We start from the raw sequence: 27,615 nt of genomic DNA, 5'->3' as shown, positions 1-27,615 counted from the left end.
ATTTCACTAGTGCAGATATTAAAATACTCAAGTTTTCAAAATGAGTTCTCAAAAATGAGTTCAATATTTAAAGTTTACAAATTCATCTATGACTTGAGGGGTACGAGATGGCACCCAAAACATGGCAACTCTTGTGTACTGACTCAATGTGGTCTGCTACCTTACACTATTGTACTTAGTATGATGGTGCCAAATGTATAGTAGGATTGTCACTGAATTGCATGCAAATAAATCACGGTACTTTGGTACACAATGCAAGTACCAAAGAAGAGAGTTTTATTGTCATATGTCCCAGATAGAATAATGAAATTCTTCAGTACCATTGTAAGGTAACATTCTTTAAGTACCATTGAACTATCTACTAATTCAAATTTGCTAGCAGTTATTAACTTAGTCTACTAACAATACTTAAATACTCAGCGAATATTTATTGGCGAGTGGATTACTTTTCCCCCCATACTGACTCAGTACTAATGTGCAAGCATTTACAAGCTCAAGTGTAATAGTGGTGCAGTCCAGCTAGCCATAATTTAGGTTGGGGGGGAAGGCGTGGAAATCACAGCATTCTGATTTTCCCCCCCACACAGTTTATTTTGCTCCACACATTTTCACATTCTCATTTTATGAAGGCTTTGATTCATGGCTGAGATGTCATTCCAGTAATATTAGGAATTCCCCTGTAATTGGCCATCTGGCCATGTGTGGACTTGTCGCAGGTGAAGCGGCTGAAAAATGTGCATGGGGTTCAATATGTTCATACTTAATGTCCCCTTCTTTGAACCAGTACCCAAGGGAGTGGTGGAGGTGGTTCCCTTACATTAAAAATAACCAACTAAATGACATGGTAAAGAAAACTACAGCGTCAAGGTGGTAGAGTTGCTGTTGTACAGTCGGATACCCAGGTTCCACCCTGCCAATGGCTGCTGTCTGTACGGAGTTTGCACGTTCTCATCGTGATCTGCATGGGTTTTCTCCAGTTTCCTCCCACGTGCCAAAGACGTACAGGTTTGTAGGCCAATTTGCTTGGTAAAATTGTACATTGTCCCTAGAGTACGTAGGATAGTGTTAGCATGCGGGGGTTGCTAGTTGGCATGGACACGGTGAGCTGAAGGACCTGTTTCAACTGTATTTCTAAACTAAACTAAATAAACAAAGCTGGAAAATGCAATGAGTGTAGATGGCTGGCGTGGACTTGGTAGGCTTGTATCCTTGCTGCACAACTGATACAGATGGTCAAGGATCACTAAATTTAATTGGATCAATATGAAATCCTCATTAATCCATGATTTTTATGTTATATTAATTGTTTTTTTCTCTTCCCTCAGCTCTCTAAATTGAAAATCTCAATTTAGTATTGAAATATAGCACTCTTGTCCTCTGGTCTAGTGCCAGAGGATGAAGTAATTTTTGACTCGATCCCTGCAGCCATATCGATCTCAGCCACACAAGAGATACTGAACATACGTTGCAGATATAGAAAGACAAAGTATTGAAATCTTCTGCTACCCAGTCATTTCAGCTTCCGAGAGCATAAACAGATTAAAATTAATACAATTCAGAAATTACCTTTAAGAAGTCATATAAGTGTTTTAGGACTCCTATTCGTACTTCATCAAGATCTTTTAAAAAACCATTAAAAATGGGAACTAAATCTGCTGCAGTCAACTCGTCTCCCAGAATGACTGCCAAATCGTGAATGGAGAAAGCAAGAGTCCGTCGAACTTTCCACTAAAAATGTAAAACAGGCATACTTAAAGCAAGCATATAACGTACACAGTGCTAAACCGTAATATATATAATTTTATCTCAGCCATTGTTTGCAATGCTGATTATCCTTTATCCAAAGTGTTGGAGTAACTCAGCGGGTCAGGCAGCATCCCTGGAAAACATGAATAGCTGACATTTCAGGTCGGGGCCCTACTCTAGAGAGGAGTCCAGACCCCAAACATCACCTATTCAAGTTATCCAGAGATGCTGCTCGACCCGTTGAGTTACTCCAGCACATTGTCTTTTTTGCAAACGAGCACCTTATCTTGCAGATCCTTATCTATATTCATTTTCAACCCTATTTCAGATGGATTTCCTTTCCTCAACCCTATTTCAGATAAATTGTACTTATCAGTTAGTGCTGGAGTTAGGAAGGAGTGAGGGCAATCCTAAAACAAGTGAAGCCAAGCTAAAGCAGGACTACTCCTGGACCCAGTAAACTTATTCTTCTCAAAGATGGCCATGTGCATCCACAATGCTAAACTTGATTTCACACAGGATAGTTAGTTTGTGTGTTTACCAAGTAAAGTTTTCAAATGCCTTTATGAAATTATCACAGACCTTGACTGGAAATTTGGGGCAGCACGGTGATGCAGTGGTAGAGTAGCTGCCTTACAGGACCAGAGACCCGGGTTCGATCCTGACTACCGGTGCTGTCTGCATGGAGTATGTACTTTCTCCCCGTGACCTTTGTGTGTTTTCCCTGGGAGCTCCAGTTTCCGCCGACACTTCAAAGAAGTACAGGTTTGTAGGTTAATGGACTTGGGAAAATTGTAAATTGTCCCTCGTGTATGTAGGATAGCGTTTGTGTGCAGGGGTCACTGGTCGGCACGGACTTGGTGGGCCAAACGGTCTGTTTCCACACTATCTCTAAACTAAACCACCCGTAAAGCTGCTGCAAGAAAGAATTTCATTATTCTGGTTCATGTGGTGTATATGCAAATAATCACCTTTGAACTAGAACATAGAACAGTACAGGAACAAGCCCTTTGACCTACAATGTTTGCACCAAACATGAAGCAAACTCTTATCTGTCTGCACATAATCCATATCCCCTCCATTCCGGGCTCATCCAAAAGCCTCATAAATGCCACTAGCATCTGCCTCCACCACCACCATCCTCGGCAGTGCATTCCTGGCATCCATCACCCTGTGGCTTGCACATCTCCTTTTAACTTTGCCCCTCTCACTGTAAATCTTTGCCCTCTAGTCTTTGACATTTCCATCCTGGGAAAAAGGTCCCACCTTATCTATACCTCATAATTTTTATACTTTTATATGCTTCGAGCAGGTCTCCCCTCAACCTCCGGCCATAGACGAGGCTCTCAGGCCAGTTGAAAAGAAATAAGTGGAAAATTATTTCTATCAAGACAAATGCAAATTGTATATACATACAAAACTATTTATTTTCAAGATGACATTATTATACCTGCATATCGGAGGCCAATGTCTCGTATGTATTCTTCAGGCAATGCCAGTTCTGCCTTCCTAAAGTGAACGCCACACCAGGGAGACTGTAGGCACAGTGCTTGGCAATCTCTGTATCAACAGTCTGGGCACGTGAAGGATCAGTCATTGAAAGGTATTGATCTAGCAATGCTTGTGGAACAACATCCTGGACACATTAAAAATAAAATAAAATGTTTTAAAAGAAAATCAGTCTTCTAGTTCTTGCAATACAACAATAAAGTTAATGATTAATGGTTAAAGCTAAGACAAGTATTGTGAACATCCAGTTAATGCTTAGTTTGTCGTACACATTCAAGTGCTAAAATACAATTAATAGCATAAAAGGAGCATAATTTCATCAAAGACCAAGATGGGAATGAAAAACAATGTTACATACTGCCCATTTCTGACCTCAGGCCACAATCATTACATTCTGGCAAATGCTGTCCAGAAAAATAGGCTGGATGCTCCTGCATTCACTTCCACTTGGGCATTTGCAAAATACTTGGCAGGATGTGATCACAGGGATCTATGCTGGTGCCTTAACTTTTTACAATTTATGTAATTGATTTGGATGACAGCAAAGGTATGGTTGCTAAATTTGTGGAACAGGCACAGATCGCTAGAAAATTATGAAGGGTACTTCAGGAAACGACAAAGTGATCAAGTTAAGTGAATGGGTAAAGTTCAGGGAATTGCCTAATAAAGTGCAGAAATTGCTTATTTTTACTTTTTTTTTTTTAATGGTGAGAGAGCAAAATATTTGGAAGGCTAACAAGTTGTTTATGCTTAATTCTGGAAGAATTGGATTCAAATGTACGTGAAGCTTCAATCATATGTGGTTTTGGTGTGATCACATTTGGAGTACTATATGCGCAGTAATGGCTTTCTTATTTAAAGAAATATGTTAAAATGTTGGAAACAAAGGTTTACAAAACTGGAACAAGCAAATTGCCTTTAGTCCAGACCCAAAATGTCACCAGGATGCTGCCTGACCAGCTGAGTTATTCAAATACTTTGTGTCTTTTCTTGTAAATCAGCATCTGACCTTTAAGGTTTGACAAGATGGGCATGCACATTCTGAAGCTTCGAAGATGTGAAATATGCAAAATCCAGAGCGGGTTGGCAGGGTGAACATGGAGGTGGAAGTTTCCCCTCATGGGGTCCATTTTTAAGTAATGGGTTGCCAATTTAAACCAAATATTCTCAGGGTCAGGAATTTATGGAACACTCTTTTGCAAAGGATTTTGCAAGCAGTCTCTGATTACTTTTAACTCAGCGGTAAATTGGTACCAAGGATCTAATCTGGAATTTAAAGAGCACTTTAAAAATTCCACCCTGTAAGCCTTTCACGTGAGGGCAACTGCAGTTATTTTGAAGTGGAAATCCCTCATCACTATAATCTTATTATGTTTACAACTCTGTGATTTGCCTGCTCCTACCAGTCTGAAAAAGGGTCCAGTCTCAGAATGTCACCCATCCATGTTCTCCACAGATGCTGCCTGACCAGCAGAGTTACTCCAGCACTGTCTTTTTTTTGTAAACCAGCATTGAAGCTTCTTGTTTCTACACACCTGTACCCCTATCCCCCAGTCTTTAGGAGGTTTGTAAAGCACAAAGCTTATTCCTAAATTTTGTTTTTAAACTACCATATGCACTAATTTGAAAAGCCTTCTAGGATAGCCTCCCTCATTACTGCAGCGAGGACTTCCTTAGTCAGTAGTGCACTGCCACCTCCTGTCAAATGCCACCTTCCAACCAGTGCCATAGTACTTCCAATTACACATCATTGCAGTATACATTTATGGAAGGTCACCAGTCACAACCTTTGATTAGGAAATTTAACCATAGTAAAACAGGCATCTACTGTGCCAGGTGAATGAAAATCAGTTAATGATGCAGAATATTCTTTAGCATTATTATTATTATTATTAATCTTTACCCACTAACATGAATTACCTGGATTTTAGATTTCTTATCGTCTTCAAAGCTGCTTTGCCTTCTACATGAACTATCTTGGATGAACTGAAGTCTGCCTTCCAGATTCTATTGAGGGAAGCAACAGAGTGAAACAAATCTGAGGTTTGGGCACATTCCAAAACGCTGAACATATGAACACAAAAGGGCAAGACTACATTCGAAACATCAAATCGTACAGCACAGGAATAGGCCTTCCAGCCCAACTTATCCACCATGACCATTGGGCACTCTTCCACATTAATCCTATCTCCAAGCACTTAATTAAAAATGATCCTCTAGCTGCTTAAATGCCTTCAGTGACCCAGCTTCAACCATTTTCTCAGGTAGTTCAATCCAAGTACTTATCACTCTCTGCATGAATGTGGTCCCCCTTATGATACTCTGAATCTCTTCCTACGGGGAATATTTCCTACGGTCTACCCGATCTACACCCCTCATAATTTTATATACATAGCTCAGTCATATCCCCTCATAACGGTCTCCTCTTCAGGGAGGACAGACATAGCTTCTCCACTCTCTCCTCACAACTGAACTGCTCCATTCCAGGCAAAATCAATAAAGGTATCGCCCCCCACATTTGTCTGGATTAAGCTCCATCTACCATTTTTCAGCCCATTTCACCAACATGTTGATTTCTCCCTGCAGTCCAAGGCTTTCTTTGACACTTAACAATCCCGCCAATCTGTGTCATCTACAAACTTACTAATCTTGTCTCCCACATCCAAATCATTCACATATATTATAATAGCAAAGGTCCCAGCATCGATTCTTGTGGTACACCACTTGTCACCAGCATCCAAATCACAAAAACAACCATCTATTTCCTACTGCGAGGACAATTTTTAATCCAGTTAACCAATTTACCCTGGATCCCAACTCTTTGCATCAGTCTCCCATGTGGGACCTTGACAAATGCTTGACTAAAAGTCCACACAAATCAGATATACCGTCATGCCCTCATCAATACTCTAAATGTGGCCTCACCAATGTCCCGTACAACTATAACATGACCTCCCAACTTCTACACTCAATAATCTGAAGACCAATGAGCCAAAATCCTTCTTGAGCATCCTATTTACTTGTGACACCACTTTCAATGAATTATGTATGTGTACTCCTAGATCCCTCTGCTCTACAATACTCCCCAGAGCCCTGCCATTCACTGTATAGGTCCTGCTCTGGTTTGACTTCTCAAAAATCAACACCTGGCACATCTCTGTATTAAAACCCCATTAACCATTCCGCAGCCCACTTGCTCAACTGACCAAATTCTGCACCAATTTTTGACAACCATCTTCGCTCAACCACTCACTTTAGTGTCACTCAAATTACAGAGATCTCTCATCTCTTGCCTCTGATGAAACATGAAATTAAACGCTTTAATTTTGCAAAACGTCAGGTTCCAAGAACAAATTAAATACAAGCAATCAGCATACAAAATGGAAAATGCTTCAAAATCTAAATAAATCATATAAACAAATGATTGCTTTATAATGAGTTCGGGTATTCTGAAAAACGCAAGGAATCATGGGATTTGTCAAAGGTCACAAGCGATAAAAACTCTCGGTAGCCGTGCCGCGGCATGGACACAGACCTGCGCCTTATCTGCAGCCAGAATCAATCCTGGGTCTCCTGCGCCGCAATCGCTGCCCAATCAGCCAGAGACGTCGGGAGCCAGACGGGAGCGGAGCCCTCAGGCCCATAGCCAGCGCAGAGAAGCAGCGCTAAATCCAGCTCAACTCTGCCTGTTAACCTACCAGCCCTGCCTGGACTTACGGGAACGACGGCCCAGGCTTACAGCCGGCACGGAGAAGCAGCGCTAAATCCAGCTCAACTCTGCCTATCTTGCCGGGTTAACTGACAGCCCTTCCTGGACTGACGGGACACCAGCCCGGAGCCGTTGAGCTAGCGCTGTTTCTCCGCGCTGGCTGTGAGCCTGGCCGCCGTTCCCGTAAGTCCAGGTAGGGCTGGTAGTTTATCAGGCAGAGTTGAGCTGGATTTAGCGCTGCTTCTCCACGCTGGCTGTGAGCCTGGGCCGTCATTCCCGTAAATCCAGGCAGGGCTGCAGGTTAATCTGGCAAGACAGGCAGAGTTGAGCTGGATTTAGCACTGCTTCACTGCGCTGGCTGTGGGCCTGGGGGCGCCACCCCCGGACGAGGGGTGGGGGTGGCACTCGGTAGGGGATGGGAATGGTCCAGTGGTGGTTCGGCAGCGATTGCGGCGCTGGAGACTAAGGATCGATCTGGCTGCAGATGAGGCGCAGGTCTATGTCCATGCTGCCGAGAGTGTTTTTCGCTTGTGACCTATGACCTGGGCATGCGCAGTAGGAATACCGAACTCGCTTATACATGACAATAAATGTAATATTTATATATTGTGTTACTTTAATTATAAGCAAGAACGGCAATTGAAAGATTGGCCTTATTTTAAGAAAATTGAAATATGAATGTAATAATAATAATAATAAATTTTATATTTAATGGGCGCCTTTCATACAAAATCTCAAGGACACCTTACATAGTAATCGGAATAAAAACATATAATCGGAGTAAAACAAGTAATTAAAGACATCACAATGACACAAATTTAAAACAGAATTCAATCCAAAAACAGAAAATCAAAAACACAGTGTGAAGAGGGAGCAGCGGCAACCAATTCGTGCCAGCGTCCACTCTCCCTTCACGGCAGCCATCTTGGACACAGACCTACAATACTACAGTTAGACAAAAAAAAATCATCCCCCCACAGTGGATAGCACTGTGGAGGAAGGCACAATGTCCAGTCCCCACCCCATGTTCTCCCCAAAGTCAGGCCTATTGAGGCCACCGCAGTTGCCTCTACGGAGGCCCGATGTCCCTGGCCGTTCTCACCGGGTGGTCTTGCCCCGGCGTCGGGAGCGTCCTTTCGGCGGCTGGGCCACTTGGAACGGCCGCTTCTTGGTTGGAGCCCGCGGCTGCCGAAGCCGACAAGGCCGCGCCGGTTTGGAGCTCCCAGGCTCCAGATGATAAAGTCAGCGCCCGTTCTCCTCACTGCCGCCTTGCCGCCTCTACGCACGCCGCCTCTCCGCTCCGCAAACCCGCAGCCCGTAAAGGTGTCATTTGCCAATTATTTAAAGACGTCGCAAGAACAGACCTGGACTCTAGTGTACAGGTTTGGTCTTGTTACCCAAAAATATTTACTTGCAATAAATAATCAAAAGGTTCGCCCCGAGGATAGCATGTCTGCCCTATATGCAAAGGTTAGGTAGATTTCAGAGACTTACAACATTTTACAGGGCTCAACAGGGTGAATGCAGGGAGGATGTTTCCCTGGTTGAGTCAATAACCACAGGTTACAATCTCTGAATAAAGCAATAAGCCATTTAGTAGAGACTATTAGAAACTTCAGAGGATAGTGAATCATTAGAATTTGCTATCCTGAAGGGTTAAGAAGCTCACACAATGAGATCATTCAAAACTACAATCAATAGATTTCTGGATATGAAGGGAATGAAGGGATATGGCAAGTGTGCTACAAATGGAGCTTCATTGGAAGATTGGCCATTGATCTTGTCGAAGGGGAGAGCAGACCAAATGTAGGGCCAAAAGCGAACAAGGACGACAGGCTACTTAATGCTTTTAGATCATCACTGGATGTTTAGAGAATCAGCCCAGTTTCATCTGCTTGCAGCTATTAATTGGCTGCCTACACTGTCCATTGAGTGGATGCAGAGAAATTGTTTCTCCTTGCTTCAAGATGTTTAATTTGGGAAGGTGCTCAGAGAAGCAACAGCTGAAGTCCCTGACTATCTGGATTTCAGGAACAGGTAGCTCTCGCAAACAAGAACTGCACTACTTGGCTACCAATTTGTCAGGGTGGTAATTTACAAATCATCTTTCTTTCAGCACACCATTTAAGATTTTCATAAACCTTTCAGCACTCCGCAATCTCTTTTTCCATAACCTCACCGTCTCAAAGTAGGTAAACACGCGGTCATCTGTTACCATTGTAGAAAAGGGTGGTGCAATGTGTGATTGGTCGATATGCACTGTATCACTAACACAGTCTTCCTGAAAACACAGGGAAACAACCAACAATATTGATAAAACAATAACTTAGATAGAGTCAGAGCTATAGAGCATGGGAACACGCCCTTCTGCCCAACTTGCCCATGCCTACCAAGATACCACATCATCTATGCTATCGAGCCCAACCGCATTTGGCCCATATCCCTCTAAACCTTTCCTATCCATGTAACCGTCTAAATATATTTTAAATGTTGTTATACTTCCTGCCTCAACTACCTCCTCAGGCAGCTGGTTCATATACCTACCACCCTTTGTGTAAAAAAAAAGCCCCTCAGATGCCTATGTGCAAAATAAAGTGTGTAAATACAGTCTTATGATATTTCATCTATACACAATGCATAGAAAATATATACATCAATAAATGAACACTTCCTAGGGGTTGTTCTCTTCCCATAATATTGTTATTATTAAAGCTGGAAGACATTGGAACAGACGAGTTTGATTTTTAAATGAAAATGATGGTCGCTTCTGAACGAGTGATCAAATAATTGGCAGCCCCCATGCATATCTAGCTTTGTCTGGTCTACTTTACTTTTTCAAATTTAATGCCACCCGACATGAACACATTACTTTTAGTGTACAGGCACCTTGCATTTTACGCACTTTTGGAATAACACTTTGTTTAATTACTGCTGAAGTTTAATTTCCACACCCCTATTTTCACAATAATGCGTTTAGATTCAGGCCTGGCAAACTTGCACATCAGCTTTCAAAGTTCAGTATTGCTAAATAGAAAGAAATCTCAAATGCTTTCCTGTTACATTTTATGCTGAAATATATCTGCTTCTGGGATATATTTTTCCCAAATAGAGCATAAACGTGTGATTTGCTTAGTTTTATGCTCCAATGTCTAGCATCATGCACTTACTTCAGGTAATGAATTGTACAGATGGAAGGGAAAGTTTTATAACGTTGTCAGATGTGATTTATCCTTATTTTAATTGTCAACCTAGTCACATAATTTGATTTGCTGTTTTCAAGCCCTTACTCCCCCCTCCCCCCTCCCTCCTCCCCCCGTAAAACGTGAGGTGCCTGTACTATAAAATCAGATCAATATACAGCCACAATTAATCAATAAACAATTAAGCTTTGATCAACCACTGGATTTTGCCAATGCAGTTGGTCATTTATTTAAAAGAAAGTCAAAGTCCTAAACCCCATGACGGCTCCCCTACCTCAACAATGGCTGAAATGTCAGCAGTTAAAGGCACATTGTCTTGCTCAACCCTTCTAGGATCAACTGCAGCAGATTCCGTTTGCAACCTTGTTGGATTAAACAGTGACTCTACAGATGTTTCGTCCTCAAAGTCAAGATCCGAAGCTTGCAGTGCAGCAGTTAAAATATCCACTTGTGCTGCAAGACAAAAATAAAGTAATTTTTGCACTTACTTTTGTGATCTTGTTGCTAATTTAAGGAAAGATGTGTGTTATATTTTCAAGACAATCCTTGTATAAATTTTACAATCGATAAGGTTGTTTAAAAAAATCAATGAACAATTTCAAACATTTTAATACCATTGGGTAAGTGTATTAAATATCATGGAACCCAATTAGAGACAGACTGGTTATTACTACATTGAATGACAGGATGTATTGAGGACAGAATGCTCTGTTCCCAGGAGAGAAAGAGAAAACAGAAAGAGAAAGACAATGTTCTCCAGCATGTTGTGAATCCCGTAAGTGTGCTACTTATGTGACCACTCTCAAAACTATACAAAGTATGATTCATAAACGACTACCACTACTATCCATTCCCAACCATTACCACTCAGGGTTATCTATTTTTACTTTGTTCAAACTGGAATTGGAACTGGAATCTTGACATTCAATCCTCATCTTAACTTTGTTAACCATGCACATTATATAAGCATTAAACTTGTAATTCTAAAATCACTTACACACGCCTTTATTCACCTCTTGAATCAACTACTACAACATAATTTAATGTGTAGCCTTCAAAGACTCAAGCCAGATCAAATCTCTGGAGGGGGGGGGGAGAGGAGGGGGGGGGGGGGGGGAGAGGAGGGGGGGGGGGAGAAGAGGAGGGGGGGAGAAGAGGAGGGGGGGGGGGGGAGAGGAGGGGGGAGAGGAGGAGGGGGGGAAGGGGGGGGGGGGAGGAGGGGGGGGGGAGGGGGGGGGGGGGGGAGAGGAGAGAGGGGGGAGGGGGAGAGGAGGGGGGGGGGAGAGGAGGGGGGGGGGAGGACATGGGCTGGGGGGGAAGAGGAGGGGGGGGAGAGGAGGGGGGGGAGAGGAGGGGGGGGAGAGGAGGGGGGGGGGAGAGGAGGGGGGGGGGAGAGGAGGGGGGGGGGCGAGGAGGGGGGGGGAGGGAGAGGAGGGGAGAGGGAGAGCAGGGGGGGAGAGGAGGGGGGGGGAAGAGGGGGGAGGGAGAGGGGAGGGGAGGAGAGGAGAGGGGAGGAGAGGGGAGGGGAGGAGAGGGGGGGGGGAGGAGAGGGGGGGGGGAGAGGGGGGGGGGAGAGGAGGGGGGAGGATGAGGAGGGGGGGGAGAGGGAGAGGAGGGGGGGGGGAGAGGAGGGGGGGAGAGGAGGGGGGGGAGAGGAGGGGGGGGGAGAGGAGGGGGGGGGGAGAGGAGGGGGGGGGGGGGGGGAGGAGGGGGGGGGGGGAGAGGAGGTGGGGGGGGGGGGGAGGAGGTGGGGGGGGGGAGAGGAGGTGGGGGGGGGAGAGGAGGTGGGGGGGGAGAGAGAGGGGTGGGGGGGGAGAGAGGAGGTGGGGGGGGGGGGAGCGGAGGTGGGGGGGGGAGAGGAGGAGGGGGGGGGGGAGAGGAGGTGGGGGGGGGGAGAGGAGGTGGGGGGGGGGGAGAGGAGGTGGTGGGGGGGGAGAGGAGGTGGGGGGGGGAGAGGAGGTGGGGGGGGGAGAGGAGGTGGGGGGGGGGGGGAGAGGAGGTGGGGGGGGGGGGGAGAGGAGGTGGGGGGGGGGGAGAGGAGGTGGGGGGGGGGGGAAAGCTCACCCACCCGCGTGACGGACGATCGGTCGGGGGAGACGGAGAGGATGTCGTCCCCCGTGACGGCCAGAGATCGCCAGGTAGGATCGGGATCAACAGCGAAGAAAAGGCGTCACGATTCCCTGAGTCCCTGCGATCGACGGAGGAATCACAGGTCTCCATAGACGGCCTCTCCCAGAGGGAGTAATGGCCGCCACGACAACCTTCGACCTACCTAGCGCCCTTCCCCGCACCCTCATCTGCGCCGCAGCCGCCATGTTCTAGAACTTCAAGAAGCCCAGCAGAGCGCGTAGCACGACCAGAGCAGCAGTTTAAAAACATTAAGTGACAAATTTAAAGAAATAAAAGTTAAGAAGCCAAAAAGTACAGAAGACAGAACAGGTAGGTAACTCGCAGCGCGAGTGGAGGCAGGCTGTCAGATCCATTGTGACGTCATCAGCGAGACCATCTCATTTATTTTCTCAGTTATTTAAGATTTGTGAATATTTTCATAAATAACTCGATATTTATGCATGAAATTTTCAGATAAGGTGGTTTTTGACATCATGGCGTAAACATCGGAATATGTAAACATTTCACTGTTAGCGCGTCGTGTTTTAGAGGAGATGTGAAACACACACAAAGACACACGAGCAGAGTTTTATAAGTATAAAGATAATTTCAAGATGAAATGCTTCCCTAATTCCTATACAATAAAGTCCACTACACACTTTTCTCATTTCTGTACAAGATTGTGACCATTTTGACCTGCACACTTCAATAGCCTTTGCTTTTGAGCAACTGGCACATACGTGTCATTTGCTCATAATCCTGGATTTATGCCTCCTCCTTTACTGTATTGCCCCATTAAAATGGGAAAGCTATTCCCAATTTACTTCAGAATATCCTCTCATTTAAATATCCAAAGCCTAGAACCTTCTCAATGTAAAGGCATACAAGTTTGCCCAGTTCAACTCAATCCTACACAAAGAATCATGGACATAGAGCAATACAGCATGGAAACAGGCTTTTAGGCCAACGCATCCATGCCCACTTTCAAAAGCAAGAAGGACTAAACAAGTTATTCCCACTGGCCTATTCTTGGCCCAGATCAGCACAGAGATTTGCTCAAAATTGAGCATCCCTACTCCTGTCTTATTTGGACTCCGCAGAATGCAAAATTCTTTCTCGCTTTCATTCTTAAATCTAAAACAACCTTTTCTTACTCTTTTGCTCACTGCTTGACTTTCATGACATCAATTTGCAACCATAAGTGCACAGGGATTTCTGTTGAAATTAAACCGCCAACTCTTTGGCAAGTTATGTTATCATAAACTTTGTTTCAATATAGAACATACAGTTCAAATCGTTCTTCATCTGCTTTTGAATGCTCGTATCAGACATAATTCAATAAATACAGTAGAGGAATACTCTGCACAGTTTGCAGGGCAGGTTATTAAGTTGATTCAAATCTTAATTTCCAGATGGGAAAAGAGCAATAGCATTGTTCAAAAATGAAGGGACTACAAGAAAAAGATGGGCTAAGTAGCTTTTGTCTTTGCTGATTCATTATATAATTCTCTGGATCCTGCCCATCTTAGGTACAATCACTCAAATAATGATAACTAAATTTGTACCTTTGACGTCTGGATCATCTATGTGTGGTTCCAGGTTTTCCAACATTTCTTCCAGTTCTTTTCTGGTAGCTGTGCTAAAGCTTGGACAACCAAATGATGCTTCTGTCTGTGTTGAATCTTTTCTTTCTTGCTTATCTGAACATTGGAGTGGCTCCAGTTCCAAATCAAGATCTATTGTCGGGATAGGAGTCCTCCAATAATGGAACGAGTTGTACATGTCCACTGGAGCATCATTCTTTTCTGAACTGGACCAAGGTTCTTGTGTAGATTGCGCTGAATGTGTGCAGTGTAAATTTGGCAAACAACTTTCATTGAAAACTGTGTTTGCTTCAGTTGATTGAGATTTAGTGCATATGTAGGAATCAGAGTGCGACTGCAATGATGCTGTCTGATCTTGATGGAGATCACTTCTCCATTCATTGTCACCCTTCAGTTCACCTTTCGGAGAGAGTTCAGGATCTCTATTTAATGACTCCACAGTGCCACAGCCTGGAATTTGTTCCGTGGCTTCACCTGCAACTTTTTCTGGTTCTGCTGCACATTTTGAACTAAGATGAACAAACAAGAATATTACAAATAATAATTAATAACAAAGTTAAATATGCTGCAGTTAGTTCACTGCTTAAACCTTTCCTGATAAAGTAATGTAGCACATCCCCAAAATCTTAACCTTTCAGGTTATAACTCTTGAGTAGCATTAATAATTAAAATGTTATTCACTGGACAAAGAGGCTTTGTGCATTTCAAATATCACTTGAATTATGAAAGTTGAGACGATATCAAATAATGAGACGTTTGCAAACAATTTGATGCCTAATATCAATATCAACGAGGAACACCAATCAATAGCATTGAAATAAATCCCAAGATAGACGCACTATAATAAATAACATTAGATTAGAACATCAGCATATTGACTCAATAAAGCAGGAAATACAAACTCAAATCACATGTGCACAGTTTAGTTTAGTTCAGAGAAGCAGCATGGAAACAGGCCCTTCTGCCCACCGAGTTCACGCCAACCAGTGATCACCCATATTCTACACACTGGGGGCAATTTACAAAGCCAAGTAACCTGCACGTCTTTGTAATGTGGGAGGAAACCGGACCACCCGGAGAAAACCCAGTCGGTCACAGGGAGAATGTACAAACTCCATAGACAGCACCCACAGTCAGGATCTCTTGCACTGTAGGGAGGCAGCTCTACTGCTGCTCCACTGTGCTGCTCTTTTGGCGAGTTGGATTATTATTAAACTGCATTGGTTCATTTAGGTTTATGAAATGACCCTCAAATTGATCTAGACGGCCACTAAGAGGTACAGGAAACCCAGTGATGGTTACTCTTATCAAGAACATAGTTGGTACATTGAGACATTTATTACGCAACACACCTGTCATTCTTTTCAGTTGCTTCACTCTTCAGTACATTCGTGGAAGAAGGCACATCTTCCTCTTTGAAGTAATGACCAGCAGCAGAAGAGTTTGCAAAGGTTGAGATAAAAGGGCCCAACGACTGGAAGGCAGCTTGACGAACCTGTGAGTATCAGAGCACAAAATAAATTAACACCAATACATTCCCACAAGATGTAGACTTGAGATAGAGTGCTGAAACAGGCCCTTTGGCCCACTGAGTCCGCATTGACCAGTGATCACCCTGTCCACTAGCACCATTCTACACACTGGGGCCAATTTCAACCAAAGCTACAAACCTGCACGCCTTTGGAATGTGGGAGGAAACCGGAGCACCTGGAGAAAACCCACACGGTCACAAGGAGAACGTACAAATTCCATACAGACAGCATCCGTAGTGAGGATCGAACCCGGGTCTCTGGAACGGTAAGGCAACAACTCTACCGCTGTACTACTGTGCTGCCCGCAAACAATTAATACTTCCCTACAATAAGGCCAGCTATATTATGAAGGCCAGAAGAATTTTCAATACCAACTTTTACATTGAGAAATATTCATTTGAAAAAAAAAATCAGTCACACGGTACAGAAACAGCCCTTCGTCCCAAATTGCCCATGCCGCCCACCAAGATCCTCATCTAAGCTAGCCCCATTTGCACATTGTTTGACATGTATCCCCTCAATCTTTCCCAATCCATGTACCTGTCCAATCGTTTTTTAAATGCTGCTATAGTACCTGGCTCAACTACCTCCTCTGGCAGCTCATTCCATATACCCACCAACCTCAGTGAGGTTATCCTTGGGAAACTCTCAATTTACTGATGTAACATTATTTCAGTTGCATTGAGAAGGGTTGCACAAAAGGGACATCAAGCAGCAATTCTTCAAAACAGATGTAATATGTGGCAGTTTTGGCGTGGGAATTTAGAAGGAATGCATCTAATCATATGAACATTCTTTCAGAAGGCTGTTGAAGTCCCAAAATACTGTTCATTTTCATAATGGATTGCTGATTAAAATCTTCAGTCGAGCTTTGAGATCAATTCAAAAGGAACAGAGGAGAGAAAAGGATCAAGTTAATTTGCCTCTGCCACTAGTTTGCCCTCTCTGGAAAGTGAATGAAAACCACTGGGGATTAGGAAATTGCATGGGCTTTGCAGGCAATTTGAACAAAATAAAACATAAGTTCCGAATCAGTATCAAGAATGGATGATATAGGAACTGATGATTGAGACAAAATGCATAAATGTCAAGAGTCAATAGTGTTTTATTGTCATATGGTCGAAACAGAACAAGGAAATTCTTACTAGTAGCAGCGCAACAGATATTTAGATGTTTAGAGTTAACTATGCTTAATGGAAACTGGTTTATCATGACCATTAAGATGACTCACCATAACCTCAGGGACAATTTGGGATTGTTTTCTCTAGAGTGTTAAAGACAGAGGGGAGACCTGATAAAAGTTGATAAAATTATAAGAGCCATAGATGGAATGGTGGAAATGTCAAATACCAGAGGGCATAGCTTTGCGGTCAAGAGGGGGGAAGATTTAAAGGAGATGTATGGAGCAAGTTTTTTTTCAAACACAGTTGTAGGTGCCTGGAATGTTCTTCTGGGGTGGCGGAAAATGCAGGGACTGGAGGCATACAGATCACGTGCAAGCAGAAATAATTAGTTTAGTTAATCCTCCTGTATGGTACAGACATAATGGACTGAAGAACCTGTTCCTGTGCTGCACTGCTCAATAATCTAATTCGAAACAAACAACAAATGCCAGCATGAGTGAGTTAAAATTATGCATTATCAGTGCACACTTAGTTGCTAAAAGAGATTAAGAAAAATGAACAGTAAGCCAACATCAAAATTGATTTTTCTTCCTCAAACTGACTGTAGCTATCAGTTTTCTTTAGGGCATGCTAAATATATACTGCATGTACCCAAGTTCATTTTAAAACGTTAAGTCATCCCAAAATTCTCAATGCCCACCTAAAAGCTTCTGCATTACTGCACAATGGAGCATACTTCTGTAAATCAGTATCCATACATCTGGTTAGTTTAAGAAAAATGGTCGTGGCAGGTTCTCTTCTAATTCCCTCATAAATTTTGTGGTGACTGAAATTCTGCCTTATCAAATACGTACAATTACTTCTGACTATTGGAATCTCTCCGCTCACCGTTCCAGCCTCACTGCCTGTCATCAACTTTGGAGGAAATGGAAAGAACTTTATTACAGGACATCTCCAATATTGTTCTGCACAGGAAGAATGAAGCACAGGATATTTTCCATTTAGGCTTCCATGGAATGCTGGCTTTGTGAATAAGACAAATGCATCTCAGAAATCTGGAACCTGATTGAACACTAAATCCTAAAAAGAAGCAAGAGTCAAAGCTAAAGGCACCAAATCTATGCTGAATTTCAAGAAATCAGGAGGCTCTATAATAGCGGCTGCTTCCACAAAGATTGGCTCGAAACTGGGGAGTTGTAGAAACTGCGATAGCCACAAATCCTTCCTTAAAAAAAAATCAATCATCAAAATCATCAGGAAATAGAAGAAATTGGAAAGCTGTTTTGGTGTCAATTGGAAGCTCATACAGTGCCCTCCATAATGTTTAGGACAAAGACCCATCATTTATTTATTTGCCTCTGTACTCCACAATTGGAGATTTGTAATAGTAAAAATCACATATTGTCAAAGTGCACATCGTCAGATTTTAATAAAGGCCATTTTTAAACATCTTGGTTTCACCATGTAGAAATTACAGCAATGTTTATACATAGTCCCCCCCATTTCAGGGCACCATAATGTTTGGGACACAGCAATGTCATGTAAATGAAAGTAGTCACGTTTAGTATTTTGTTGCATATCCTTTGCATGCAATGACTGCTTGAAGTCTTTGAGTTGCTGGGTGTCTTCACTGGTGATGCTCTGCCAGGCCTGTAGTGCAGCCATCTTTAGCTTATGCTTGTTTTGGGGGCTAGTCCTCTTCAGCATATAAAAGGCATGCTCAGTTGGGTTCAGATCGGGTGATTGACTTGGCCACTCAAGAATTTACCATTTTGTAGCTTTGAAAAACTCCTGTGTTGTTTTAGCAGTATGCTTGGGATCATTGGTAGACAAAATTGCTGGAGAAACTCAGTGGGTGCGGCAGCACCAATGGGGCGAAGGAAATAGGCAACGTTTTGGGCCGTAACCCTTCTTCAGATTTGGGATCATTGTCTTGCCGTAGAATGAGTTTGGAGGCATTTGTTTGAACTTGAGCAGATAGGATGTGCCTACACAACTCAGAATTCATTATGCTGCTACCATTAGCAGTTGTATCATCAATGAAGATAAGTGAGCCAGTTCCTTCAGCAGCTATACATGCCCAGGCCATAACATCCCCACCACCGTGTTTCACAGATGACGTGGTATGCTTTGGATCTTGGGCAGTTCCTTCTCTCCTCCATACTTTGCTCTTGCCATCACTCTGATATGTTAATCTTCATCTCATCTGTCCACAAGACCTTTTTCCAGAACTGTGGTTGCTCTTTTAAGTACTACATGCACACTGTAAACTGGCCATCCTATGTTTGCGGCTAACCAGTGGTTTGCTTTTTTCAGCGTAGCCTCTGTATTTCTGTTCATGAAGTCTTCTGCTTACAATGGTCATTGACAAATCCACACCTGCCTCCTGAAGAGTGTTTCTGATCTGTCAGACAGGTGTTTGGGGATTTTTCTTTATTATAGAGAGAATTCTTCTGTCATCAGCTGTGGAGGTCTTCCTTGGCCTGCCAGTCCCTTTGTGATTAGTAAGCTCACCAGTGCTTTCTTTCGTCTTAATGATGTTCCAAACAGTTGATTTTGGTAAGCCTACGGTTTGGCCGATGTCTCTAAGTTTTATTCTTGTTTCAGTCTCATAATGGCTTTTTTTACTTTGATTGGCACAACTTTGGTCCTCATGTTGGTAAACAGCAACAAAAGTTTCCAAAGGTGATGGAAAGACTGGAGGAAAGACTAGGCGCTGAGCGCTCTCTTATACCTGCATTAAGGAGGCATTTAAACACACCTGAGTAATTACAAACACCTATGAAGGCATGTGTCCCAAACATTATGGTGTTCTGAAATGGGGAGACTATGTATAAACACTGCTGTAATTTCTACCTGGTGAAACCAAAATGTATGAAAATACCCTTTAATTAAATCTGACAATGTGCACTTTAACCACATGTGATTTTTTCCTATTACAAATCTCAAATTGTGGAGTACAGAAGCAAATAAATAAATGATGGATCTTTGTCCCAAACATTATGGAGGTCACTGTATCTGGTCTTACAGATTTAAAAAAACTACAGATCCTGAATGGGATGGCCTCTGGAAATCATTGAACATGGGAATCAGAGAAATCACATAACAAGAACAGCAAAACAAATGTGGTCACTTCATTCCCTACCTCTGATGTTCACAACATCCATATACAGAAAATACTTTTTAAACTTACCCAACGTGAAGGGTCGCTGATCAGATTAATGAAGAGTGAAGACAGTTTTGTTCTACGAACTTCCTGAGAGGTTGCACAAGAAACACCCATAAAGCATTCGGCACATGCTTTCCGCACTCCCCACACATTATCAGAGCATAGCTGGAAGAACCTTGGTAACTACACAGAAAAACCCAAGAAAACAGTATTTTCAATCATAGTTGCCACATCATTTGAGACTGTAGCATACAAAAATATAATTCACAGAAATTATAGATTTCAACTGCATTAAAGTATTCATTTCAAAATTAAATTCTGAGTTTCCAACAAAATAACAGACCCAAGTACAATATAACTTAAAATTGATGTTAAAGTTTAAGTGGTAAATACAAAAGAATTCAACAGCATGCCAGGAATAGGGAATGTTTAAAATGGTTATGGGATTAAAAATGAGTTTCAATGCCATGTGCAAAGTTCATTTCTTGGATTTAACTATTGGATCCTTTGAAACTAAAATGCACAATAAAATAAAGAGAGTTCACAAAGTTGACACTTCAAAATGTACTAGATTATATTATATCCCAACAATAGCAGCAGGGAATATATGGAAAGCAAACTGTGATGATGCGAGATGTAAACGGAGCTCTATACATTTAAATTATACAGTATTTAAACTGGTCTCTGCTTAGTTTTTCCAATCTTGGCAAATGCAGGAGTAGTGCATCAATTGCTCTTAGTGCCTAAAATTTCAGAGGCACTAAGTTCTATCCAATTTCTACCACTCCCTCCCACCCCTACTGAAGGCACATGTTGGGGCAGGGGTCAAAATCAGCTTTAATAACCTCACTCTTGCCTTGCTCAAATAACCTACAGACACTCACTGCCAAGGTGCACACGTTAAGGATGGTCCTTAGGTAATTACCAGAAGGCTGGCGGCATCTGCTGAACCTTACCCCCAGGATGAGCCTTCTAGGGAAAGGGAGGAAAAGAAGGAAATAGGAAACAAATAAATGGGAAAAAACACTAAAACCTACTTAATTCTACCTTTTGAAAGTAGTTTTTATTGCCCATTAAAATAGAAATATATCCTCGAGAGCTGCCATAGGAAACAGTATCGATGGTCAGTATTTGTTCTTGAAGTGCTTACTAACACTATGTTGGTGCACAAATAACCTTGACAAATTGCTGTCTCATTACATAAAACAGTGTTCATTAAAAGTGAACAGCAAGTAAATGAATTCATTGTTGCTAGTGGGTTGATTCAACTACTGTACAGTGCTTGTCAAGATCAGCAAAACTCTTCACCTTGTTACTTATTCATAACAATATACCTGGCACATTATTATTTTGAACACTTGTCAAAACACTTTAAATTTATTTTTGTACCCCTGATAGTCAAAGGTTGGAGTTGCTATGTTGTGTTAATCATCAGATTATGATACTTACCAGCAATTCTTCGGTAGCTTCCCGACCAACAACATTAGATATATCCCCAATATTGGCAGCACACACCTGAAAAGAGAAGTCAAACCTTCTTATAAAATCAACTTAAACATGGAATATAGTTGCACGAGTTGGCCATTCGGCCCAACAAGCCAGCACCGCCATTCAATATGATCATGGCTGATCATCCAAAATCAGTACCCTGTTCCTGCTTTCTCCCCATATCCCTTGAATCTGTTAGCCCTGAGCTACATCTAACTCTCTTTTGAATACATCAATCCAATCAAAGTGAACATTTTAGTTCACTTTTCTAGTAGTCATGTATCCAACACCGTTTTTTAGTCTCATTGTCTGTAACTCGTTTTCAGCCAACTCACAGCTAACAATGGCCCGTTTCCTTTATCATCATTACTTTTTTGTATATTTTTCAATCATTTGTTCTATCTCTCTATATCACCGTCTATATCTGTCGTTTCCCTTTCCCCTCACTCTCAGTCTGTTTTAAATTCCATCAACCATTCCTCAGCCCACCTGCCCAATCAATCCAGATCCTGCTGCAATCTTTCACAACCATCTTCACTATCTGCAAAACCACCCACGTTTGTATCATCAGCAAACTTGCTAATCTTGCCCTTCATGTTCTCCTCCAAATCATCGATGTAGATGACAAACAGTAACGGGCACAGCACTGAACCCTGAGGCACACCACTAGTCACAGGCCTCCAGTCTGAGAAGCAACCTTCCACGGAGCCAATTTGCTATCCATTCAGCCATCTCTTCCTGGATCCCATGAGATCTAACCTTCCAGAGCAGCCTACCATGTGGAACCTTGTCAAATGCCTTGCTGAAATCCATGTACACGACATCTACAACTCTGCTCCCATCTACCTTTTTGGTCACGTCTTCAAAAAACTCAGATTTGTGAGACACGACATCCCACTTACATTACCATGCTATCTCTAATCAGCCCTTGCCCGTCCAAATGCCTGTATAACATATCCCTCAGAATAATCTCTGGTAACTTTCCAACTACAGCTCACCAGCCTATAGTTTCCAGCATTTTCCCTGCAGCCCTTCTTGAAAAGAGGCACAACATTTGCCACCCTCCAGTCTTCTGGCACCTCTCCTCTATTTAAGGATGACGAGAAGGCAGGAACGAGGTACTGAATGTGGATGTCAGCCATGATCACAGTGAATGGCGGTGCTGGCTAGAATCGCCGAGTGGCATACTACTGCACCTATTGTCTATTGACTTGTAAATTTTAACCAGGGTTCCTGCAATTCCCTCTCTGGTTTGTAACAATGTCCTCGGACATATCTGATCAGGCCCTGGAGATTTGTCTACCTTTATACACGATAGTGCCTTCAGTACTTCTTCGACGGTAACACTGACTGCTCTCAAGACTTTCATTGACTGCCCCAAGTTCCTCCATCCTACTGTCTTTCTCCTTGGTAAATACAGAGGAGACATACTCATTGAGGACCTTGCCCATCTCTTGTGGCTTTGACTCCTGAGGTCCCACTCTCTCTAGTTACCCGTCTGATTTTTGCACTTCTGATTTTTTTCAGTTTACTCCTTAGTTCCCAAAACTCATCCAGGGATGCACTTGATCCCAGCTGCCTATACCTGTCCCATGCATCCTTCTTGTTTTTGACCAATACCTCAATTTCCCTCATCAGCCAAGCTTCCTTAAATTTGCCTGTTTTGCCCTTCACTCTAACGGGGACGTACGTATCCTGAGCTTTCATCGGCACTTGGCCGATATTCCTTTCCCCTCAAATAACATGCTCCAGTCAACTTGAGCGAGAACTTCTCTCATACCCTCAGAGTCGGCTTTACCCCAGTTGAGCATTTTAATACGTGGGCCCTCTCTGTCCCGATCCATAACTATCTTAAACCTAATTGAACTGTGGTCAGTGGTCCCAAAAGGCTCCTCCACAAACACTTCATTAACTTGCTGTTCCCAATACTAGATCCAGTGTTGCCCTCTCACGTGTGGGAGCCTCTACATACTGCTTGAGAAAACGCTCCTGAACACTTTTGAGGAATTGCACCCCATTTAAATTTTTGTTCTTTTAATGTAAAGTTAATGTAAAATGAACAGTGGTGAGGTTGAACTATAGCAATAAGGAGCTCTGTTCTTCCTGTATTAACTAAAAAAGTTAGAGAATCCAACAAATCAGATTACATATACTGACCTTCCGAACATGGAACATCCGACAATCACAGCACATTTCACAGAATCGTTGCAGTATATATTTTTCAGTGATAGCTTTCCCTACCATGGGAGCCATTTTGCACATTATCTATAATCAAGGTAAAAGTAAACAATGGCAGTAATGAAAAGACAAAAAAGAAAAATGTCTTAATCTTTCAAAAATCACAAGTGGAATAACTCAAAACATACAACCGGAATACCTCTCATTTAAAATCCGAAACAGTTTAGTTTGGCCAATATAAACTAGGTTGAAACAAGCTATTTCTAACTTCATAAATGTGACACAATGACACCACTGGTCCCATCAAAACTATGTCAAATCCACGTGAAGCAGTCCAGTCACTCTTAGGCTTCCTCACCCAACTCTGCAAACCAGTGCTTATCCAGATTTCACTTAAGGCACCAAATTATTTTGTTTCCATCACCCTCACAGGTAGTGAATTCCAGATGCAAACTTCCCTCTGAAGTAAAAACATTTCTCCTAACTTCCCCTATCTTCCACAACATTTTACTGTGTTTGGCTCTATTTACTAAATCTAAATCAGTCATGATCTTGTTCTGCCCTGTCAAATCTCCTCCCAAATATCTTTGCTCTAGGTCTGACTGAAACACTAATCAAGACCTTTCTGACCCCGGCCATTCCTTCTTCCCATTCCCGTCGGGCAGAAGATACAGAATCCGAAAGCCTGCACCACCAGATTCAGGAACAGCTTCTTCCCCTCTGTTGTCAGGCTTTTGAACTGTCCTTCCATGAGCTAGGGTACATTATCACAATAAGATAGAACTTTATGTATCCCAGGAGGGAAAACACAACATCATGTATCCCAGGAATCACAAAACACAACATGCATGAAACATGAAATTAAGTGATGAGTGGAAATTATTGGGAATGTGCAAAGATTTGGGGGAAGGGGGAGGGGGGGGAGGAGAAGGGGAGATCAGTCTACCCCACGACCAAGGGGGAGGAACTGTACAGTTAGATAGCCTCAGGGAAAAAGGATCTCCTATGGCTTTCTGTACTGCATCTTGGTGGAACCAGTCTGTTGCTGAAGGTACTCCTCAGGTTGACTTGTGCGTCATGGAGGGGGTGAGCTGCATTGTCCAAGTTGCTCTGCAGTTTGAGGAGCATCCTCCCCTCCAAGACCACCTCCCATGAATCCAACTCCGCCCTCTCTACTTCATTGTGGACATAGAACTTTGTCTTTGGAATTATTGTGCTGCAATGCTGACAACTACAATTTGCACTGATCTTCCCCTTTGTTCTATCTATTGTATTTTGAGTTTGGTTTGATTGTCTTTATCTATAGTATCAAATTTGATTGGATAGCATGCAAAACAAACCTTCTAACTATACTTTGGTATACATGCCAATATACATGCCAAAGCTTTCAATTTTATCAGACAATTATACTTAAAAATAATAGGCATTTCACTTACTGCTACAGTTTCTGTTTTCAGATCATCATTGCTCTCTGGGGCAGTTAGATCCAGTAGAACAGGACATACTTTGGTCTCCACGTCATATCTTTCTATTATCTCTTGTTCTAATATCACGAGCAATGATGCCTGACTGGTCTTTCTCACCTGTAAATAATAAACAAAATTATCAGCTGACCTGTCACAAAAGACCATAGTTCAAAAAGATAACATTTATACAGTATATTTTAATCAATTGACTGATATAAATAGAAATACTTTTATTATAAAGTAATTTATTACAACAGTTAATTAACTTTTAAATATGGCATGAGAACTTTCACAATGTTTTAATTACACCTGGGAGAAATTCAAATAGCACAATCCTTCAAGCTAAGACACATCTAACCAATTAACAAAATCTAATAACATATTAATAGAATCTATCAAATAGTCAATTGTACACTGGGACATTTGGGCAGGTTAGGAAAGGTTTAGAGGGATATGGACCAAGCACAGGCAGGTGGGACTAGTGTAGATGAAGCATCTTGGTTCACAAGGCAAGTTGGGCCAAAGGGTTCGTTTCCTTGCTTTATGACTATGATTCTGAATGCAGATGCTGAAACCTGGAGCAAAAAGCTTTTGGAGGAATTCAGCAGGTCAGGCATCATCTGAGGGGGAGGAATGGGTGGTCTTTTCAGTCAAGAGAGGATCGAGAGGGAAGAGAGTCAGTGTAAAGAGAGGGGCAGGGGCGAGATTCCAAATCTAACGGATGACTATTCAGAATATGAAAAGTCAACTGAAAATACATGAATGATTCAATTGACAATGCGATGATGGAAAGAGTATTAAACTGCATGTAATCTTCTCCTTCATACTCCCTCGGAATAGAGGATGACTTGCTTTCACTCTGGTTTCATTGGCTCCAGTGATCAAAAAGGCCAATGTGGAAACTGCAGACTCCTCCATAGATGGGGGATCTCGTCAGCAGTTTATAAAACAGTTTGCTTCTTGTTGCCTGCACAGAGTTTCTGTGATCTCCTGAAGCATGCCCTTCAGATTTTCAATAACCACCCACCAGTGGAGGTGGCATTTTTACCCCAAGGGGGCTTTGAGCTTTTCCTTCAACCTTTCCCTTTGACAAATCTGCAATCTCTTCCCATGACGGAGCTTGGAGAACATTGTCTGTCCACGAGTTTGATGTCCATTAAACTTAGACATTGCAACCATGGCTCAAATCAGCATGTGTTGAATATTATAAAACTGAAGTGTTGAGTGCAATCCCCAGTTAGTGCAGGGTTAGCTAACCTTTGGTGGTGTACCTGTTTGTGGCGGAAGGAAGGGGTAAAACCCCAATATCCAAACCGAGGTTTCTGTCAGAATGCTTGTGGCATGGACTTAACCTTGGATCCAACACACACGCCCCACTCAGAAACAGATTTAAATGGCCGCAAAAGTGAGTTATTAGATAGCTTCCTGTAGTTATCAGACAGTAACTCCGCATGTCAGGGTCTTGGAGAAGTGGAAATGGTTCATAAGAAAAATATGCTTGCAGACAATTAGGCCATAATAAGCAGTTTACTAGCTTGTCGTTGTTTAAATATATAGAAAGAGAGCAATGTAACAATAAACAAATCAGGAAAAGGGCATCAATGTATTAAGCCTACACCTCTGGTAAACCAAAAGTTTTCATAGGATTGCAATCAAATGGGGGAAAAAAATTGAGCGCGTTTAAGTAAAAATAAAACATTTACTGGCACATTCAAAGAAAAAAAAAAGATATTTACCTGGTTGTTTGAATCTGCAAGGCATCTAACCATGAAGGGCAATAAGTATTTGGAGAAAGCATAAGAAATGGAAGGCCTATTTTCTTGGCAGAATATGGCAATGTGAGGCACCTGTTCCATCAACTCTGCACGAACATTTGCTTCTGTAAAAAGCATAGTTTACATTACACAATGATCAGTGAACAAAATTATCTGAAACACTGTTGACCTGATGATTTATTATGAGTGTATTCTGAAGAGAAGATGTTTTTTTTTAAAATGTGCAGAGATAGAACATACATTGCTAAATTGCCTCCCTTGGATTAAGCGCTTCAAAATCTTTGTAAAGTTGAGAATATGGCAATGGTAGAAATTATTTTCCTCAACTACCTTGCGTTCATGGCTTTTGACTTTCAAATTTGCATTTGATTTTCTATTTAATTTTCCAATGTTGCAACTTACTCGAGACTCCCAAATAACTCCAGTCGCCCATCTCAAGACTACCCTATTGAAAAAGGGACCAGCAAATCACCCATATAAATGTCATTGTAGTGTGCTCTGAAATTAGGAATTTAATGAATCATCTAAACTATTCTACAAGTTATTTAAATATGTATTTAAAATGTACTTCCTGTCATGTCAATCTGATTTATTTGTTAATGTGGCAAAGTACGAATCGCATTACCCAAACAAACATCACCCTAATAGATTTATTTAATTAATCGGCAGGGCAAAAATGAACATCACTCATTAATGACACCATTTCTTTTGCAGATACACCTGTGAAACAAGTCCTTTGGCCCACTGTGTCCGACCATCAATTACCCATTCACAGTAGTTCAATGTTATCCTGGTTTCTCATCCACTCCCTACACACTAGGTATAATTTACAAAGGCCAATTAATCTACAAACCCACACATCTTGGGGATGTGGGAATAAACCGAAGCACATGGAGAAAGCCCATATGGTCACGCAAAGAACATGGAAATTCCACACAGGCAGCACACAAAGTCAGGATTGAACTCGGGTCTCTGGCACTGAGAGGTAGCAGCTCTACCTGCTGCC

General features: G+C 42.3%; 1 protein-coding gene across 3 annotated transcripts in view; it reads right to left on the bottom strand.

Moving 5' to 3' along the window:
• Positions 1 to 27,615, bottom strand: part of ppp4r1 (protein phosphatase 4 regulatory subunit 1) — a 59,152-nt gene that overhangs the window by 14,717 nt on the left and 16,820 nt on the right. For all 3 annotated transcript variants that reach the window (XM_033019825.1, XM_033019826.1, XM_033019827.1), the window contains 12 exons: positions 26,571 to 26,713; positions 24,805 to 24,951; positions 23,348 to 23,455; positions 21,152 to 21,217; positions 19,727 to 19,885; positions 15,230 to 15,372; positions 13,839 to 14,386; positions 10,439 to 10,617; positions 9,144 to 9,245; positions 5,176 to 5,262; positions 3,197 to 3,382; positions 1,567 to 1,728 (listed from right to left, as the gene is read on the bottom strand). In XM_033019825.1, coding sequence (XP_032875716.1) covers positions 1,567 to 1,728; positions 3,197 to 3,382; positions 5,176 to 5,262; positions 9,144 to 9,245; positions 10,439 to 10,617; positions 13,839 to 14,386; positions 15,230 to 15,372; positions 19,727 to 19,885; positions 21,152 to 21,217; positions 23,348 to 23,455; positions 24,805 to 24,951; positions 26,571 to 26,713 — 2,030 coding nt within the window. The remainder of the gene's footprint in view (positions 1 to 1,566; positions 1,729 to 3,196; positions 3,383 to 5,175; positions 5,263 to 9,143; positions 9,246 to 10,438; positions 10,618 to 13,838; positions 14,387 to 15,229; positions 15,373 to 19,726; positions 19,886 to 21,151; positions 21,218 to 23,347; positions 23,456 to 24,804; positions 24,952 to 26,570; positions 26,714 to 27,615) is intronic.

This window comes from Amblyraja radiata, chromosome 4 (genome assembly GCF_010909765.2).
Source record: "Amblyraja radiata isolate CabotCenter1 chromosome 4, sAmbRad1.1.pri, whole genome shotgun sequence".
Lineage (NCBI taxonomy): Eukaryota > Metazoa > Chordata > Chondrichthyes > Rajiformes > Rajidae > Amblyraja > Amblyraja radiata.
This window is presented reverse-complemented; position numbering and strand designations above follow the sequence as displayed.